Below are 18,907 nucleotides of genomic sequence, written 5' to 3'. Positions count from 1 at the left end.
CTATGACAGTTGACTTCCTCACGTTCTTAACTTAACATTAAACATTCTCCCCATGTTACCAATATCTACTGCTATCAGTGTTGTTTGGACATTACTTTCACCCAACTTCCTCTGAATCGTACATACGAACTAGAGCGAGCACCAGGTGCTTACTAGGGAGAGGGAGGCTGGGGTCTTGAGTGACAGGTGGGAGGGGTGAGTGACAGCTTCTAGAGAGGAGGGCCGCCCAAGATGACAGCCGGGAGGAGGTGCCATCAGCACAATTGAAATACCATTCAAGTTTTATAACCAACTGAAAAGTTCGACAAACTAGGAGCAATTAGCTTAATGCGGAGTCAGCGCGCCCTAGTAACTTGACAGTCGCCTTATGGATGGGAAATGTTGAAGGAGACTGTATGCATGTCTGTAGGGGCCTGACGGCTGAGTGGACAGCGCTCGGCATTCGTAGTCCTAAGGTCCCGGGTTTGATCTCCGGTGGAGGCGGAAACAAATGGACAGAGTTTCTTTGTTGCCCCTGTTCACTTGCAGTACATAGATAAAAAGATACAGCTGCTACGGGCTGCTTCCTAGGGACGTGTAACAAAAAGGAGGCCTGGTCGAACACCGGGCCGCGGGGACGCTAAGCCCCGAAAGATATGACAGTTAAGACTTTCCCAGACAAGATGGAGTGCGATCACGGTGAAGGACAGTGAAGAGAGCAGACTGAACCCTTGACACACTTAAGTCACCCCAGATATATGTGCACGCCAGCATCAGTTCAGACTCTGCTGTTAGTCCTATGTGTCTTATCTTTCTGGAGTTTGCCTTCTCGTGGGAATTCCCCCCAAAAATTATTCTGACACGAAAGTATTTGGAAACCAGTTGGATGAGACTTTAATAGTGGATTGTGGAGCCCCATTGAGCAGTGGGCCCGTTCTCTCCATTTGCCGCTTCATAAAATATTGAGGTGTTTTGCACTACCCGAGGCGTACGAAGCCACCCAACCCGCCTCACCCCAGCGAGGCCGATCTGTACGAAGCCTCAATAGTACGGTTTTTATATTCTTACTATTCACTTTTATTTTGTTGCTATTTTCTATTGCTTATTTTCAACGAATTGGTCGATTCCGTTAACATGTGACCTATTAGTGTAGAGTACGGGTTGGCTAGCGGCACCGACTCGCTGCTACTAGTCAGTGCAGCTGCCTCGAGGAGACATGATAACGATATCTAAGATTCTCAGGGAAATTGTTATTGTTGATATAGAGGGCATGTTTATAATAAGTCAGGGTGGTACAAGGGGACATGGAAGGGAACTTGAGGTTCAGATGAGTCACACAGATGTTAGAAACATTTTTGTTAACGTGGGAAGTTAAAGGGAAGTGAGTAAATATAATGACTAGAGTTTCACAATAGTTTCAAAAGTAAACATGACAAGCAACAAGAGGGTCACTAGTCACTGCATAGACGGCTCGATCCTGCAAACACATTTAGGTGAGTACACAATGTTTTTTTTTTTACTACCACAGACGTGGCCAGACATTTACAATGCTAACCAGCATATATACATTTTCTTCTGTCCTTCATGGACAGGGTGAGAGATCTGTTAAACATATAGTTCAATGATTTATTGAACAATCAACCACAGGTGATTGTAGTGCTTTTAAAATGCTGATGTACACAATGTGGTGCAGGCCGGAGCGTGCAGTCCCTTCAGAAGCCGGAGACCATGGCATTATATAGTCTTAGATTACATAATAGACCTTAAAGCAAGAAGTCATGGAAGCGAGGAAAGGAGACCAGCCAGCAAAAAGGCAATTTCACGGGAAGAGAGTAATTGTGGAATGTGCAACGGGGAAGTGAACGTGAGAAGACAGTTAAGGAAAGTGTGGAACAAGTCAGTCAGAGATGCGCAGAGACCGAGTAGTGACGGAGCACGAGAATATAACATTTAATGGTTTAACAGACAACGCTACAGGTAGAAAGAAGAGCAGGAGGGTGGGGGGGGGGGACAAATATAAAAGACCAAAGGAGAAGAGAACCGGGTGGGAAGCAACAGGTCTTCAGGTTACGGGCCATCCTCCTAAAATGACTTAGGACAAGTGTTTGGTCCAAAGTATCAATATGTAGTGTTGCCCCACCGGAATGTTCACGTTTTCTGTTACTGAATGTCTAAATGGCATTCTCTTTTATACGAAATGAAATTAAAGAATCTAACCTAACCAATCCTAAGCCTAAAAACCGCTATCTTAGGCTTAATATATATATATATATATATATATATATATATATATATATATATATATATATATATATATATATATATAATATATATATATATATATATATATATATATATATATATATATATATATATATATATATATATATATATGTTCATACTAGGTCCAGGGATGTTTAGATTTGGTTTTTAGCTTTTTACTCTGACTATAAAATGAATAGTACAAAATTGAACTTTTTGGTGGTGCAACACTTCATATTGGTACTTTGGATACAATGTTTGTTATAACTACATTTTAGGAGGATGGACGGTGAAAGGAATACTTAAGTAATAGAAAAAGAATTTGACAAAAGTATGAAAATGTCGGTGAAGAGCCACGTGACTACTAAACAAGAGTGAAGTACAAAAATAAGGTGATGAAGTATATGGCACCTTCCCCGCGGTGTTGCCGGCCCACCAGGACATGTCCCCGCGGTGTTGCCGGCCCACCAGGACATGTCCCCGCGGTGTTGCCGGCCCACCAGGACATGTCCCCGCGGTGTTGCCGGCCCACCAGGACATGTCCCCGCGGTGTTGCCGGCCCACCAGGACATGTCCCCGCGGTGTTGCCGGCCCACCAGGACATGTCCCCGCGGTGTTGCCGGCCCACCAGGACATGTCCCCGCGGTGTTGCCGGCCCACCAGGACATGTCCCCGCGGTGTTGCCGGCCCACCAGGACATGTCCCCGCGGTGTTGCCGGCCCACAAGGACATGTCCCCGCGGTTAAGAGAGCGGGCAATCTTGTGTGAGACGAAGACCAAATAACGAGTTATCAACAAAGGTTCTTAACTCACTACCCGCTGTAGTTAGCAACACCCGCTGTAGTTAGCAACACCCGCTGTAGTTAGCAACACCCGCTGTAGTTAGCAACACCCGCTGTAGTTAGCTCCTCGTCTCCAGGATATAAACCGAGTTTACTTTAGTCGTGAATTGTGTTCAGGACTATGATACACTTACTGATTGGCCAGTAAGGTGTTGTGGCAGTCTTGATAATCCTTCAGAGGTTGATAGATCTTAACATGAGGATGATTAAGGTTGATAGATCAAGAGAAACATGTCTGGGGTACGGTACGTTAAGCCAGTACGATAGCCCTCGGAAGGGATGTGACGATGGAGTGAAAGAACGGTGCCCAACCACTAGGACGATCGGGTATCGAACATCGACCCTGCAAGTCACCATCGCCGTCGCTACATCGACCAGTACAAGTGATGGAGGTTAAGCCCAGCAGTAAAGTAACCCGGAAGCCCTGTGTTGTGATGCTGGGCTGTTGAGACCAGGGCCCGGGCGGCGGGCACCAGGGCCTGGGCGGCGGGCACCAGGGCCCGGGCGGCGGGCACCAGGGCCCGGGCGGCGGGCCACCAGGGGAACACACACAGGTGGTAAGCAGTACAGGCCGCAGTAAACACTGAGCCAGGTTGTTTATGTTGGCCAGACATAAACACCAGCTCCTCCATTACGGCCGCCGGCCAAATGAGAGGGAAAATGATGGCTTGTTACCCGGGCGTACACTCGCGCTAATTACTGCTCTAACAATATGCAATGTTTAATTCACTCTTAGCCAGATATTATCATACATCATTTCTATCAATTAAACACACACACATTATATATCTTTTATATATTATATATATATATATATATATATATATATATATATATATATATATATATATATATATATATATATATATATATATATATATATTCATTAGTATTTATATGGAAGCCATTTTGAGCTAGTCTTGGCGTCTTAATCTGTCTTTGTCTGGGGTTGGTGTTCATGTGGGTGACGAGTATACCTGGAGTATACCTGGAGTATACCTGGAGAGGGTTCTGGGAGTTCTTCTACTCCCCGGCCTGAGGCCAGGCTCGACTTGTGATAACTTGGTCCACCAGGCTGTTGCTTGGAGCGGCCCGCAGGCCCACATATCCACTACAGCCTGGTTGGTCCAGCACTTCTTGCAGGAACTTACCAAAGTGCCTCTTAAATACATCCACCTTTGTTCCAGCAATATTTCTAATGCTTGCTGGGAGGGTGTTGAACAACTGTGCACCTCTGATGTTCAGACAGTGCTCTCTGATTGGCCTATGGCATCTCTACTCCTCACTGGTTCTATTCTGCATTTCCTTCCGTATCTTTTGTATAATAGTCTTGTTTCTGTGTACAGTTGTGCACAGTGTGGCGTCATACGAGGTGCTAACTGTGCACTCCTCGTCCCCTGAACACTCCTGATTATCGTGTCCGAAGATGTCTTAGTCCCGTCTCCCTAATGGACACTAAGATAACCTCAAGATAATACATCACTTATTGCGCCTCTACGGCTGAAGGTTACCAATAAATGTAAAGGAAATATGTCATTATCTTGCACCGAGGAACTTGGCAAACCAGATCCAGCTCTAACAAACTGTTTAGCTCTCTCCTCAAAGGACAGTCGTTCACACAGAGCAGAAAATAAATGAGGAAAGGAAAACTGCAGAAGGCCTATTGGCCTATACGGGGCAGCTGCTATTGCTATCCATCCAAACTCTCATATATGTCTAAACTACCCTTGAAACAAGCCATTGATTCCACGCCCATATGTTACATTTTCAGAGCAATTGTTTATGAACGTAGACCAAGAGAAAATAAATACAATCCTAACGTAGTTTAACTGGGCTTTTATCTGAATAAAGATACAAATATGAATATGCTCAGGGTTGTCGATATAAAATGCACACCTGGATGGAAGGCGGGAGCCAGGTACGGTCTCCACGCCCGCCTGCAGGGGTGGCGGGCGCCAGGTATGGTCTCCACCCCCGCCTGCAGGGGTGGCGGGCGCCAGGTATGGTCTCCACCCCCGCCTGCAGGGGTGGCGGGCGCCAGGTATGGCCTCCACCCCCGCCTGCAGGGGTGGCGGGCGCCAGGTATGGTCTCCACCCCCGCCTACAGGGGTGGCGGGAGCCAGGTATGGTCGCCACCCCCGCCTACAGGGGCGGCGATAGCCAGGTATGGTCGCCACCCCCGCCTACAGGGGCGGCGGGAGCCAGGTATGGTCTCCACCCTCGCCTGCAGGGGCGGCGTGACCCAGGCTGGCGGGAAGGACCGGCAGGAGGCCGTAAGCAAAGTAGAGTTCCCGGATGTGTACCTGGCCATACCCTGATCTCCATTCGTTTTTCAATTTACGTAAAAGCCAGAATGTTGAATTTTTATTTGGAGTATGGATAGGGGAAGTGGAATGGAGGAAGATGGGAGGGGGTGGAACGGAGGAATACGGGAGATATTATAAGTGATGAACCAAGAAGTAAATGTTTATAAGAGAGAAATGAAAGGATGTGGGAAGTATTAAGTATGGGATGAAGAGGAGAGATAAGAGAGGGGCTGGAGGGAGAGGAGCAGGAGGATTGAGATAAGGGAAGGAAGGAGGCGGAATTGATTACAATTGAGGTTAGAGGTAGCCGGAAGTTGAAGTCAAGCGGAAAGTTGTGTTGTGCGGTGCTCTTTTGTGGTCTTCTCTTGTCACACGACCAGTGCACTCAGCTCTCGTAGGCGGCGGCGAGTCAGGCAGGTGGGGGGGGGGGGGAGAGGGAGGGAGGGAGAGAGACAGACAGACAGACAGACAGACAGACAGACAGACAGACAGACAGACAGACAGACAGACAGACACACAGACGATTTGTTTCTTGTGGAATTGCCACAAACACGACAGGCAAAAAAAAGAGCATATCCCATAAGAGTTAGCTCTGTTATGGGGTACTCTCTCTCTCTCTTTGTCTCTCTCTCTCTCTCTCTCTCTCTCTCTCTCTCTCTCTGTCTCTCTCTCTGTCTCTCTCTCTCTCTCTCTCTCTCTCTCTCTCTCTCTCTCTCTCTCTCTCTCTCTCTCTCTCTCTCTCTCTCTCTCTCTCTCTCTCTCTCTCTCTCTCCCCCCTCCCTGCTATATAGGCAGGCAACTGCCTTAGTATTATATTCAAGAGTCACTCGTTCATAAATTGTATTCATTCTGTTGACTTTCCTGTACGAAATTTGCAACATTTCCCACTTTTCGTTATTAATTAGTCAATATTTACCGCAGCACGGTGTATGTATTTTGCTGCTGTGTTGAAAGCGCTTTGGATGATGGGGGGGGGGGAGGGGGGGTTGTATATATTGACTAACACGTGATTGGTTGTAGAATCAATATTAGCAGACAGGATCGTCTGTGATTGGCTGTAGAATCAACATTAGCAGATGGGGTCGTCAGTCATTGGCTGTAGATTCAACATTAACGTTAATATTATTGTACATGTTTTGTCATGCTCAAATATATATGAAAGCGTTGTGGGACAAGTGTGGGAGGGAGGGAAACTAGGACAACAGGTGGAGGTGACAGTGAGGCATGACAGGTGTGGGAGGGACGACAGGTGGAGGTGACAGTGAGGGATGACAGCTGTGGGAGGGACGACAGGTGGAGGTGAGAGTGAGGGATGACAGGTGTGGGGAGGGACGACAGGTGGAGGTGACAGTGAGGGATGACAGCTGTGGGAGGGACGACAGGTGGAGGTGAGAGTGAGGGATGACAGGTGTGGGAGGGACGACAGGTGTGACTTGAGAGCCAGGCGGTGCCTTGAGACAATGCCTTGTCAGTCGTCGACGCATCACCAAGAGGACCATTTATTGATTTGCTTGAGCCCCCCAGACAGGTGAGGGTAGGGACGAGACGGGTGACTTAGCAGTGATGGTTGTCTCAGGCTAGCTACCTTACCAGTAGGGGCAGGACCACGTCAGAAGTCACGATTCATCAAACGCTTACACGTCCCCATACGAAACATAGTCATCTTTCATGGACCATAGCGGCTTAATCAGTGTTAAACAGTTTACGAGCTTTAAGGCTCGTAACCCATGATTATTATTGTTGTAAATATCCTCGTAACTCTTCGCACCTCACAGAGTGTATAATAAATGTGAACTAAGCCGCCATGATTTAAAAAAGATGTACAGGTTTCGTAAGAGGACATTAAAGTGCGTGGCGAATCCGGGCCCTGGTAACTAATATGCGAGGGAAGCCCAGGACGCGTAGCTATGAAGAGAGGGGAGACTCAAGCCAGGTATTTCTGGAATGAGGGGAACTGATAAATTCTGTCAGAAGGGAGGGTAGGACTGGTAACTCAGACGAGAGAGGAGGGGAACATGGTACAGTAAACTGTGTTGGGGGGACATAGAACCTCCCTCAAAACACCTATTAATAAGACTCGCTTCCCCACACGCAACATACTCGTGTCTTCCATACTGAAGGTAAGTCTCGGACCCCAGTCAGTAGGCTGACCATGTGTCTGTCTCTCTCCCACGGCAGCGGCAGCTCCTGGAGCAGCGGGTGGCCAAGAAGCGGCAGAATGCAGGCATCATGCAGCCGTCGGAGCGGGCCAAGTCCGCTAAGTCCCGTCCCAGGACTGCTGGAAGTGGCGGTCTCTCTGCGCTTAACAAGAACCACGGCTTGCACGGTCAGTACCACACTATCTTCTTTATATATATATATATATATATATATATATATATATATATATATATATATATATATATATATATATATATATATATATATATATATATATTATATATATATTATATATATATTATATATATATATATATATATATATATATATATATCTATATATATATATATATATAAGATTTTTATTGTGAAATTATATATTTACTGGCCGCGGAGAGGTTTTAAGAATATATTATTCTGAAAGAGTGAGAGAGAAATTGTGTACAGTATAATCCTAGGAAGCTAGGCTATCAGAAGATCAATCGTCTGAGGACTTGAGTAAGTTAGAGGGAGGTAGACCTTCCAGTGATTATATATATATATATATATATATATATATATATATATATATATATATATATATATATATATATATATATATATATACAAATAATGTTTAATTTTGTGATTTGAGGATAATGTTTTATAAGCAATCTTTCTAATAATTGTTATATAACTATATTAAAGTATTATTGCTCCCTGCCTTGCCAACCTTGGGTGGAGGTTAACTAACAGATTGGGCCAATACTCTGACTAGCCTGAATAAGATTCCAGACTGATTTGACCGAGATTATCGTGGGAGGGAGAGAGTTGACTGAGAGTGGAGATATTGACCAACTACAGGGAGTATCGGAAACATCAGGACAGAGTGTGTATACCTGATGCAGCCGCTGGCACAGATCTCCCGCCCCCTGACTATTGTTGTTTCCCTGGAAATAGTCTGCAGGAGAAGAGATAACCGTCTCACTCCCACAGGGTTTGATCATTTGCTTTGTTTAATGTGAGGTGAGGACTCCCTTTCCGGATTAGAACGAGTATTTGCATGATATATAGGAACTTGTCCGACTCCCAAAAAAGGACCTTGTCGACGTTACATTTGGGAGATTCCGTCCGGGAGAAGAGAGAAAATCGTCGTTACAATATAGACACTGAGAAACTACAATTGCGTGAGTAACATTCACAAGGATCACTGGGGTCAAGAGCAGGGACTGCGAGACCACAACTCCGTCAGTCACTCAGTTGTAACAGGTATTCAGTGTGATGGTCCAACCTTGCCTGGTTCATAAGCATCTTGTACTAAAGTAGTTAACTTGTTCCAGACGCCCTCATCAAATCTGGTATCGCCAACCTGGAGGAATATTGGTTTATTGGTTCATAAGTAGATTTTGTTATTTTCCTTTAATAGTCCAAGTTTTCATGGAAAATTACACAAGAATTCTGCCACATAATTATGTGTTCGGTCTCACGTGTTCTCGTATAAATCTGACCGTTCCTGACAGAGCTCTGATGGTAGATAAGAAGGGGTTTAAGTATCTACCTGTCTCTCAGAAATAGCTATTGTTGTAAGCATGGGTCTTATAAACATCATGTGATCCCTCATATATTTATAGACTTGCCATTTTACTGTGTTTTGAAAAGTTTTGTTGTGTTCATCGTTGTATGAGCTCTCTCTCTCTCTCTCTCTCTCTCTCTCTCTCTCTCTCTCTCTCTCTCTCTCTCTCTCTCTCTCTCTCTCTCTCTCTCTCTCTCTCTGTCTCTCTCTCTCTCTCTCTCTCTCTCTGTCTCTCTCTCTCTCTCTCTCTCTCTCTCTCTCTCTCTCTCTCTCTTTTCTCTCTCTCTTTTCTCTCTCTCTCTCTCTCTCTCTCTCTCTCTCTCTCTCTCTTTTTTCTCTCTCTCTTTTCTCTCTGTCTCTCTTTTCTCTCTCTCTCTCTCTCTCTCTCTTTTTTTTTTCTCTCTCTCTTTTCTCTCTGTCTCTCTTTTCTCTCTCTCTCTCTCTCTCTTTTTCTCTCTCTCTTTTCTCTCTGTCTCTCTTTTCTCTCTCTCTCTCTCTCTCTCTTTTTTCTCTCTCTCTTTTCTCTCTGTCTCTCTTTTCTCTCTCTCTCTCTCTCTCTCTCTTTTTTCTCTCTCTTTTCTCTCTGTCTCTCTTTTCTCTCTCTCTCTCTCTCTCTTTTTTCTCTCTCTCTTTTCTCTCTGTCTCTCTTTTCTCTCTCTCTCTCTCTCTCTCTTTTTTCTCTCTCTCTTTTCTCTCTGTCTCTCTTTTCTCTCTCTCTCTCTCTCTCTTTTTTCTCTCTCTCTTTTCTCTCTGTCTCTCTTTTCTCTCTCTCTCTCTCTCTTTTTTCTCTCTCTCTTTTCTCTCTGTCTCTCTTTTCTCTCTCTCTCTCTCTCTCAAAACTTTGTTTATATTAGATTAAGTAAGGTACATAACTGCAACATATCAGTAGTATGGTGATATAGTCAGTATAGTCATAAAGGAGGTCGATATGGCCACATTTGGGAGGTGAGTGCACGGGGAGAGGACACACTGTGAGGGTCTAGTGACGCGGAAACAATAATGTTAACTTGGTCACCGGGGCGGAGAATGGCGTCCTCGCGGGAGTTGTGTCTAATCTAAACTTTGTGGGAATCTCGGCCAAGAGTTATAACCTGAGGGGTAGTGCAAGCATGCACGCACATACACACACACAACACATGGGCCCTCGCGGCTGCTGAGTGGACAGCGCTCCGGGGTCGTGGCCCTAAGGGCCCGTGTTCGATGCCCGCGCGAGGCAGAAGCAAATGGGCAGTGCTTCTATCACCCGATACCCCTGTTCACCTAGCAGTTAATATACAGACACACACGAACGCACAGCACGTAACAGCTGTCCCCAGGACACGCAACTGTCTAATTCCCAGGTACCAATTTACTACGAGGTGAACAGAAGCATCGGGCGAAAGAAACTATTCATTGGTTTCTGTATGCGTGCGTTTGTTCCGGTGTGTGTGGGGAATGCTGGTGGAGAAATACAGAAGTGAGCCTAAAGCTGTTGTGTTGGCGACAATACAGTTAGCAACACTGCCCCCTCCCCCCCCCCACCAGACAAACATAAAACACGGAGAGTGCAAGAGCCCCAACATGTCCCCGAGATGCTTTTATATTCGTGTGGGCTTGACACATCATCTCCTCTCCCACGGCGCGCACACCAGAACACATCATTCCAGCGGAGCACATCGACACGCCAGCAGCTTCAGCCGGCTCCTCTCATACACCCCCGTGACCCCTCTCACACGGAGTGTACGCCCAACTGCTCCTCCGTACACACGTGTGTACGTGTGAGACAGGTGGGCAGAGACCCCCTTCCCCGCCAGCCTGGGGGTCTTGTCAGGGGTGGAATACTGTGTTATCCCGGAGGAAGGTGACAGGGGAGCGACAATCGAGTGTGTGGGCGGGGAGCGGGGACTAACAATATGGAGTTACGACGGTGCTGAGCTGGGCAGTACCGGGCCCAGTTGGGCTGGCGGTGGTTCAAGGCAGAGTAACGGGAGTACTGAGACGGCAGTTGTGTCTTCTCTAGTGCCACGCTCCCACACACCCACCTGCACATGAACTGAGAGGTATGAATTAATAGGAAAAGGCAACAGGAGTTAAACTTCGTCACTGGAAGACAGAAGAGTTAGGTTAGATATGATTACTGCCTACCAAATTCTCAGAGCAATGGTTAAAGTCGATTAGGATAGACTAATTGGTACGGGTTGTTCACAAAGGGACACGGGAGGAAATTTAGTACCCACAGGAGCCACAGAGAGATAAGGAAGATTTGTTTCAGTGTGAGAGTAGTGACCAAATGGAACACACAAGCGGGAGGTTGTGGGAGCAGACTGACCAGTTGATTGACAGGTGAAAGGCAGGACCAAATTGTCGAAGCCCAACCCTCCGCAAGCACAATCGCCTTCGTGCGCGCGTGCGCGTCACTACGCATGCATACACGCAAGCACTCGCGCGCGCACACACACACACACAAGACGAAGCTGGAAAAAGTTCAGAGGTATGCCACTAGACTAGTCCCAGAACTAAGAGGCATGGGTTACGAGGAAAGGCTGCGGGAAATGCACCTCACGACACTGGAAGACAGAAGAGTAAGGGGGAGACATGATCACTACCTACAAAATCCTCGGGTATTGACAGGGTAGACAAGGATAAACTATTCAACACTGGTGGTACGCGAACAAGGGGACACAGGTGGAAACTGAGTACCCAAATGAGCCACAGGGACGTTAGAAAGAACTTTTTCAGTGTCAGAGTAGTTAACAGGTGGAATGCATTAGGCAGTGATGTGGTGGAGGCTGACGCCATACACAGTTTCAAATGTAGAAATGATAGAGCCCAGTAGGCTCAGGAATCTGTACGCCAGTTGATTGACAGTTGAGAGGCGGGACCAAAGAGCCAAAGCTCAACCCCCGCAAGCACAAATAGGTAAGTACAAATAGGTGAGTACACACACACGACATGCAGGAGTAGAGTCCTACATGTCGATGTTCGCAGATGACGCAAAGTTGATGAGAAGCGTTGTGACAGATGAGGATTGTTGGATCCTCCAAGAGGACTTGAACAGGTTGCAGAGATGGTCAGAGAAATGGCTACTGGAGTTCAACACGAACAAATGTAAAGTTATGGAAATGGGACTAGGTGATAGGACACCAAAGGAACAGTACACAATGAAGGGGAACAGCCTACCTGTGTCGACGCGAGAAAGAGACCTTGGGCGTGGACGTAACACATAATCTATCTCCTGAAGCACATATAAATAGGATAACGACAGCAGCGTACTCTACACTGGCAAAAGTTAGAATATCATTCAGAAACCTAATTAAGGAGGCATTTAGGGCGCTTTACACTGCCCACGTGAGGCTAGTCTTAGGGTATGCCGCCTCATCGTGGAGTCCCCCATCTGAAGAAACACTTAAGGAAACTGGAAAAGGTTCAGAAGTTTGCAACGAGACTCGTTCCAGAGTTACGAGGGATGGGGTATGAAGAGCGCCTGAAGGAACAGAACCTTACGACACTAGAAAAAGAAGGGAGAGGGGGGATATGATAGGAACGTATAAAATACTCAGGAGGATTGACAAAGTGGACATAGACGAAATATTCACACGTAATAGTAACAGAACGAGGGGACATGGGTGGAAGCTGGAAACTTAGATGAGTCATAGAGATGTTTGGAAGTTTCTTTTAGCGTGAGAGTAGTGGAAAAATGGAATGTACTTAAGGAGCAGGTTGTGGAAGCATAATTTTAAAACAAGGTATGATAGGGAAATAGGACCGGGGTCATTGCTGTAAACAACCGATGGCTCGAAAGGCGGGATTCAAGAGTCAATACTCGATCCTGCAGACACAAATAGGTGAGTACACAGGGAATAGTTAACCAGGAACCACTGGAAGAGTTTGAGATTACCAGTGGGGAAGTAAGGAAGCGTTTACTAGAGATGGATGTGACACAGGCTATAGGCCCAGATGGAATCTTCCCTTGGATACTATGGGAAGGAGCAGAAGCACTGTGCCTGGCACTCTCCATAGTGTATAACAAATCACTGACAACAGGGGAACTGCCAAGAATTTCGAAAGCGGCCAATATGGTCCCGATATTCAAGAAAGGGAATAGACAGGAGGCACTGAACTACAGACTAGATCAGAAAAAGTACAGAAAATGATTGATCAAGTCAAATGAAGATGCAGAGAGGCTGAACAGTGTTTCAAACCAACAAAAATGGAAAAATTAAGAGAATACAATAAGCCCATGGTTTAGTAGAAAGTACCGAGAAGCAAAAGCTAAAGGCAGGAAGGAGTGGAGGAAATACAGAGGTCAAAGGGCAGAGGTAAAGAGGAACACATGTAACTGAGCTAGTAACGAATACGTATATATATATATATATATATATATACGTATATATATATATATATATATATATATATATATATATATAATATATATATATATATATTATATATATATATATATATATATATATATATATATATATATATATATATATATATATATATATATATATATATATATATATATATTGCACAACTATATTCTACCCACCTCAAGACTCCGCTCCAATATAGAAGCATCAAGAAATATGGACCAATAGGCTTTCTACAAACACTTCTATTCAATACCCATTGTTTCTGTTCTGTCTTGTGTTGATACTTTTAATACCCTATTAATATCCCCTAGTGTTCTGTCTTGTGTTAATGCCACATCACCCTTCCCACCTCACTCAAATGTAGATATAAAATCAGGGAAACGCAAGTTCTAATCAGTTGTGTATTTGTGAAGTCTTTGAAAATGTAATAAGTTTTACGAAACGCGCCCGTGTCGCGTCAGACTAGAAATAAAAATGAATTTTGGAGAAGTGATTTTTGATTTACCTCCAACAGTGAAGCGTAATGTACGAAAGATTGAGAAAATTCGTGTTAGAATTATTAATCTTACTTTTTCGGTCATATTTAATAATATATATATATATATATATATATATATATATATATATATATATATATATATGTCGTACCTAATAGCCAGAACGCACTTCTCAGCCTACTATTCAAGGCCCGATTTGCCTAATAAGCCAAGTTTTCATGAATTAATGTTTTTTCGTCTACCTAACCTACCTAACCTAACCTAACCTAGCTTTTTTTGGCTACCTAACCTAACCTTACCTATAAATATAGGTTAGGTTAGGTTAGGTAGGGTTGGTTAGGTTCGGTCATATATCTACGTTAATTTTAACTCCAATAAAAAAAATTGACCTCATACATAGGGAAAAGGGTTGCTTTATCATTTCATAAGAAAAAAATTATAGTAAATATATTAATTCAGGAAAACTTGGCTTATTAGGCAAATCGGGCCTTGAATAGTAGGCTGAGAAGTGAGTTCTGGCTACTAGGTACGACATATATATATATATATATATATATATATATATATATATATATATATATATATATATATATAACAAGACTACCGAAAATAAATTACGAGAATGTTATTATTACCAAAGAAACAACCCAAACTACAGCATAGTCATATCATAAGAAAAATGACAGTGAACGACCAAGTGACGACTGCGAAAATGGAGAGCGGGACTTAGAGAAGACGATAAGGAAATTTGCGAGGTACTAAACGCCGCCACTTCCCAGGGAGTGTTCACTACCGAGCCTGAGCAGCTCCCAGCGCTGGGAGATAAGATAACCCTATATGAGAGACTGATAAATATTGAGGCGACAGCAGAAGCAGTAAAGCAACAACTAACATCGCTGGACGAAACTAAAGTTGTTGGACTAGACAATGTATCATCGTGGATGTTAAAGAGGAAGCATATAGCACCTCGGTATACATTTAGCAAGGAACTTTAATGAGTCACTTAGGGAGAGTTGCCCAACTGCTGGAAGAAGGCAAATGTGGTACCAATTTTCAAGACAGGAGTTAAGAAAGAGGCACTTAACTACAGACCAGTTCCACTGACAAGCATCCCCTGAAAAGTACTTGAAAGAATAATCAGGATGAGACTAGTTCCACACCTAGGGAAAAGTAGGTATTTAAACAAACACTAACATGGCTGTAGGGAAAGGAAATCCTGCGTAACAAACTTGGAATTCTATGATAAGGTAAAGAAAATAAGACAACCTTCTCATCAGAAAAGGTTGGGCAGATTGTGTATTTCCGGACTGCGAAGAAGCCTTTGCCTCAGTACCTCTCAAGAGATTACTATACAAACTTAAGAGGTTGGCGGGAGTAAGCAGAAAAGCACTAACATGGGGTAAGGAATTACCTAACAGACAGGAGTCGGAGAGTATCAGTAAGGAGGTGAGAAGGTCGGGTTGGTGAAGAGTAACAAGTGGGGTACCTCAAGGATCGGTGCTGGGACCGGTGCTGTTTCTCAAACATGTAAAGGGACCTCTGTACAGGAGTTGAGTCTTATGTGGCGAGGTTTGTAAATGATGCAAAATTATTGCCACCACCACGTCCACCACTACGTGTCACCACCACGCCCTCCACTACGTGTCACCACCACGTCCACCACTACGTGTCACCACCACTACGTGTCACCACCACTCCGTGTCACCACCACGTCCACCACTACGTGTCACCACCACGCCCACTACTCCGTGTCAAGAGGAGAGAGAGGAGAGGAGAGCTGCCGTGCCAGGAGACAAAACCTCTCGTCTGGTCCTCCCAGGCAATGAAGCCCAAGGAAAATAATAAATGATAATGGTGGCAGAAAATCCCTTAAAAGCATTAAATGTCTCTAACGACAAAAAGCTGGACTGGGAAAAAGTCATCATAGCCTCGCGCGGTACTGAAGGCACCGCTGTACTCCCGACAGCTGTGGGGGTGTGGGGGAGCATGGTTGTGGGGCGCCTCGTTGAGGGGTGGTGGGGTTGGGAAGCTAGGGAGGATAGTGAGTGGTCTGATGGATGAGAGTGGTTGAGGTGTTGTGATAGGCTACCTCGCCCCCTCCCTCGCGCCTTCCTGCTCCTGGTGATCCTATATACGACTGCCCTCACGCCCACAAACCTGCTGAAGACATTTGATTAAATCTTCCACTTGTAGGTTGGGTTACCGCTCTCCCAAGACGGCCTACACAAATGGTAGACATTTTGATACAGAATAAGAATTGGCGTGATATTTTCAGACAACAGAACAACGTATGAAGGTTTGAGCAAAATTTAACGCACAAGGCTTGAGATATTTGCAGTACTTTGACCAACTGCAGGAGTGGCGGGACGATGATTCAACAATTATAATTTTACCCTGGCCCCTCAGACCCGACTGGCCCCCCCAGACCCGGCTGGGCCCCCCAGACCCGGCTGGGCCCCCAGACCCGACTGGTCCCCCCCAGACCCGGCTGGGCCCCCAGACCCGACTGGTCCCCCCCCAGACCCGGCTGGGCCCCCAGACCCGACTGGCCCCCCCCCAGACCCGGCTGGGCCCCCAGACCCGGCTGGGCCCCCAGACCCGACTGGTCCCCCCCAGACCCGGCTGGGCCCCCAGACCCGGCTGGGCCCCCAGACCCGACTGGTCCCCCCCCAGACCCGGCTGGGCCCCCAGACCCGGCTGGGCCCCCCAGACCCGGCTGGGCCCCCCAGACCCGGCTGGGCCCCCCAGACCCGGCTGGGCCCCAGACCCGGCTGGCTCCCCCACTCCGGCTGAAATGTTTGCCAGCCGCCTCCTCCACCTGCCTCTGTTTACTACCTGGGTAAAGAGAATATTTCACCTCTCTAAGGCGGAAAGTCAGCTCAGAGATGACTTCCACCGGCCCCACAGGGTGTGTGTGATGGTGGGAGGTGTGTGTGATGGTGGGAGGTGTGTGTTGGTGGGAGGTGTGTGTGTGTGATGGTGAGAGGTGTGTGTGGTGTGTGTGATGGTGGGAGGTGTGTGTGTGTGTGTGATGGTAGGTGTGTGTGTGTGTGTGTGATGGTGAGAGGTGTGTGTGTGTGATGGTGAGAGGTGTGTGTGGTGTGTGTGATGGTGGGAGGTGTGTGTGTGTGATGGTGGGAGGTGTGTGTGTGTGTGATGGTAGGTGTGTGTGTGTGTGTGTGTGATGGTGGGAGGTGTGTGTGTGTGTGATGGTAGGTGTGTGTGTGTGTGTGTGTGATGGTGGGAGGTGTGTGTGTGTGATGGTGAGAGGTGTGTGTGGTGTGTGTGATGGTGGGAGGTGTGTGTGTGTGTGTGATGGTAGGTGTGTGTGTGTGTGTGATGGTGAGAGGAGTGTGTGTGTGATGGTGGGAGGTGTGTGTGTGTGTGATGGTGAGAGGTGTGTGTGTGTGTGATGGTGAGGTGTGTGTGTGATGGTGAGGTGTGTGTGTGATGGTGAGAGGTGTGTGTGTGTGTGATGGTGAGAGGTGTGTGTGTGTGTGATGGTGAGGTGTGTGTGTGATGGTGAGGTGTGTGTGTGATGGTGAGGTGTGTGTGTGATGGTGAGAGGTGTGTGTGTGTGTGATGGTGAGAGGTGTGTGTGTGATGGTGAGAGGTGTGTGTGTGTGATGGTGGGAGGTGTGTGTGTGTGTGTGATGGTGAGAGGTGTGTGTGTGATGGTGAGAGGTGTGTGTGTGTGATGGTGGGAGGTGTGTGTGTGTGTGTGATGGTGAGAGGTGTGTGTGTGTGATGGAGGGAGGAGAATAACGAAGTGAAGGTCTAATTGATTGGATACCATTTCTTACGTTATCTCAACGACGCTATTTGAGCTTATCAGTGTAATAAGAGGCCCTAATACAGTTCCAGTAAAAGATACCCTGAAAGACAAAGGAAAATAAAGCCAAGTTATATTAAGGTGGAAAATATCAAAAGTTTTCTGGAAAAGATCGTAAACCAAACTCGAGTTCCCAGAACTGACGAAGGAATGAACCGCTGCCGAAATAAGCTGGATCAAATCCAACAGATCAGCAGACAATACACAGAGCGGCCAATAATAATCCGCGGATTTGATCCATGTTAATCACTCACAGGCTGTGAATTCACCAGAGATCAGAATTAAGAGCGATTGGTTGTTCTGTTGTTGAAGATCTGGTCGAGGTGGAGAACACAGAGGCCCAGTGTGAGATCAACTTCGTACAGAGACATTAACGGCAGTGAGTCGCTCATTGATCCATCGCTCGAGATGAAGACGCCTGCAGGTACTCATCCGTCAACTGCATGTCGGCTGATGAGGACCTATCCGGCGATCCATCCCATCAACCGGTCCCCGGCTGATGGGGACCTATCCGGCGGTCCAGGAGATTCTGGATTCAAGGTTGTAGTGCTGGCATCCTTCAGGACTTCGAGTAAAGTGGAGTTCGACCATCGTCCAGCACGAGTGGCGTCACAGCCTCACGTCTCCAGAGAACGCTTGTGCCCGGAACACCCACCCACCTCCCCAGTACTGTAATGATCAGTGTAGTCTGGGGTGAGTCTAAAAGGTAGAGAAAGGGGGAAGGGAGAGACCAAAGGTTAATAACAACTGACAAACACTGAAGCTGTGTGATTCCTGTTACTGATATGGGAGACTTGAAGGCCAAGGGCAGCCGACGGATTTTATGAAGTAGTTGTAGTTGCAGTAGTCGGCAATAACTACTAAGGAAGCCAGGTGTGGCAGTGCCAAGTTGCATTGCACGTGCAGCTTGAAGCTCTAGTGCCATTCACCGTAACGGCGGCACTGACAACAGCGATATCAATAACATGAATGAAAGCAGAAGCATTTAATGAGTTTACCAGCGGTAGTGTTATCAAGGCTACAGGCGGCAAAGCCAACAGTAAACACACCACCATAACAACAGTGGCCAGCCCAACATGGGCAACAACTACAACAACGGCATCAACAACAACAACAGACTCAC

At 46.3% G+C, this 18,907-nt stretch overlaps 1 protein-coding gene across 5 annotated transcripts in view; it reads left to right on the top strand.

Moving 5' to 3' along the window:
• Positions 1-18,907, top strand: part of ktub (Tub domain-containing protein ktub) — a 251,643-nt gene that overhangs the window by 47,245 nt on the left and 185,491 nt on the right. For all 5 annotated transcript variants that reach the window (XM_069332510.1, XM_069332512.1, XM_069332511.1 and 2 more), the window contains one exon: positions 7,568-7,715. In XM_069332510.1, coding sequence (XP_069188611.1) covers positions 7,568-7,715 — 148 coding nt within the window. The remainder of the gene's footprint in view (positions 1-7,567; positions 7,716-18,907) is intronic.

This window comes from Procambarus clarkii, chromosome 27, assembly GCF_040958095.1.
Source record: "Procambarus clarkii isolate CNS0578487 chromosome 27, FALCON_Pclarkii_2.0, whole genome shotgun sequence".
Lineage (NCBI taxonomy): Eukaryota > Metazoa > Arthropoda > Malacostraca > Decapoda > Cambaridae > Procambarus > Procambarus clarkii.
This window is presented reverse-complemented; position numbering and strand designations above follow the sequence as displayed.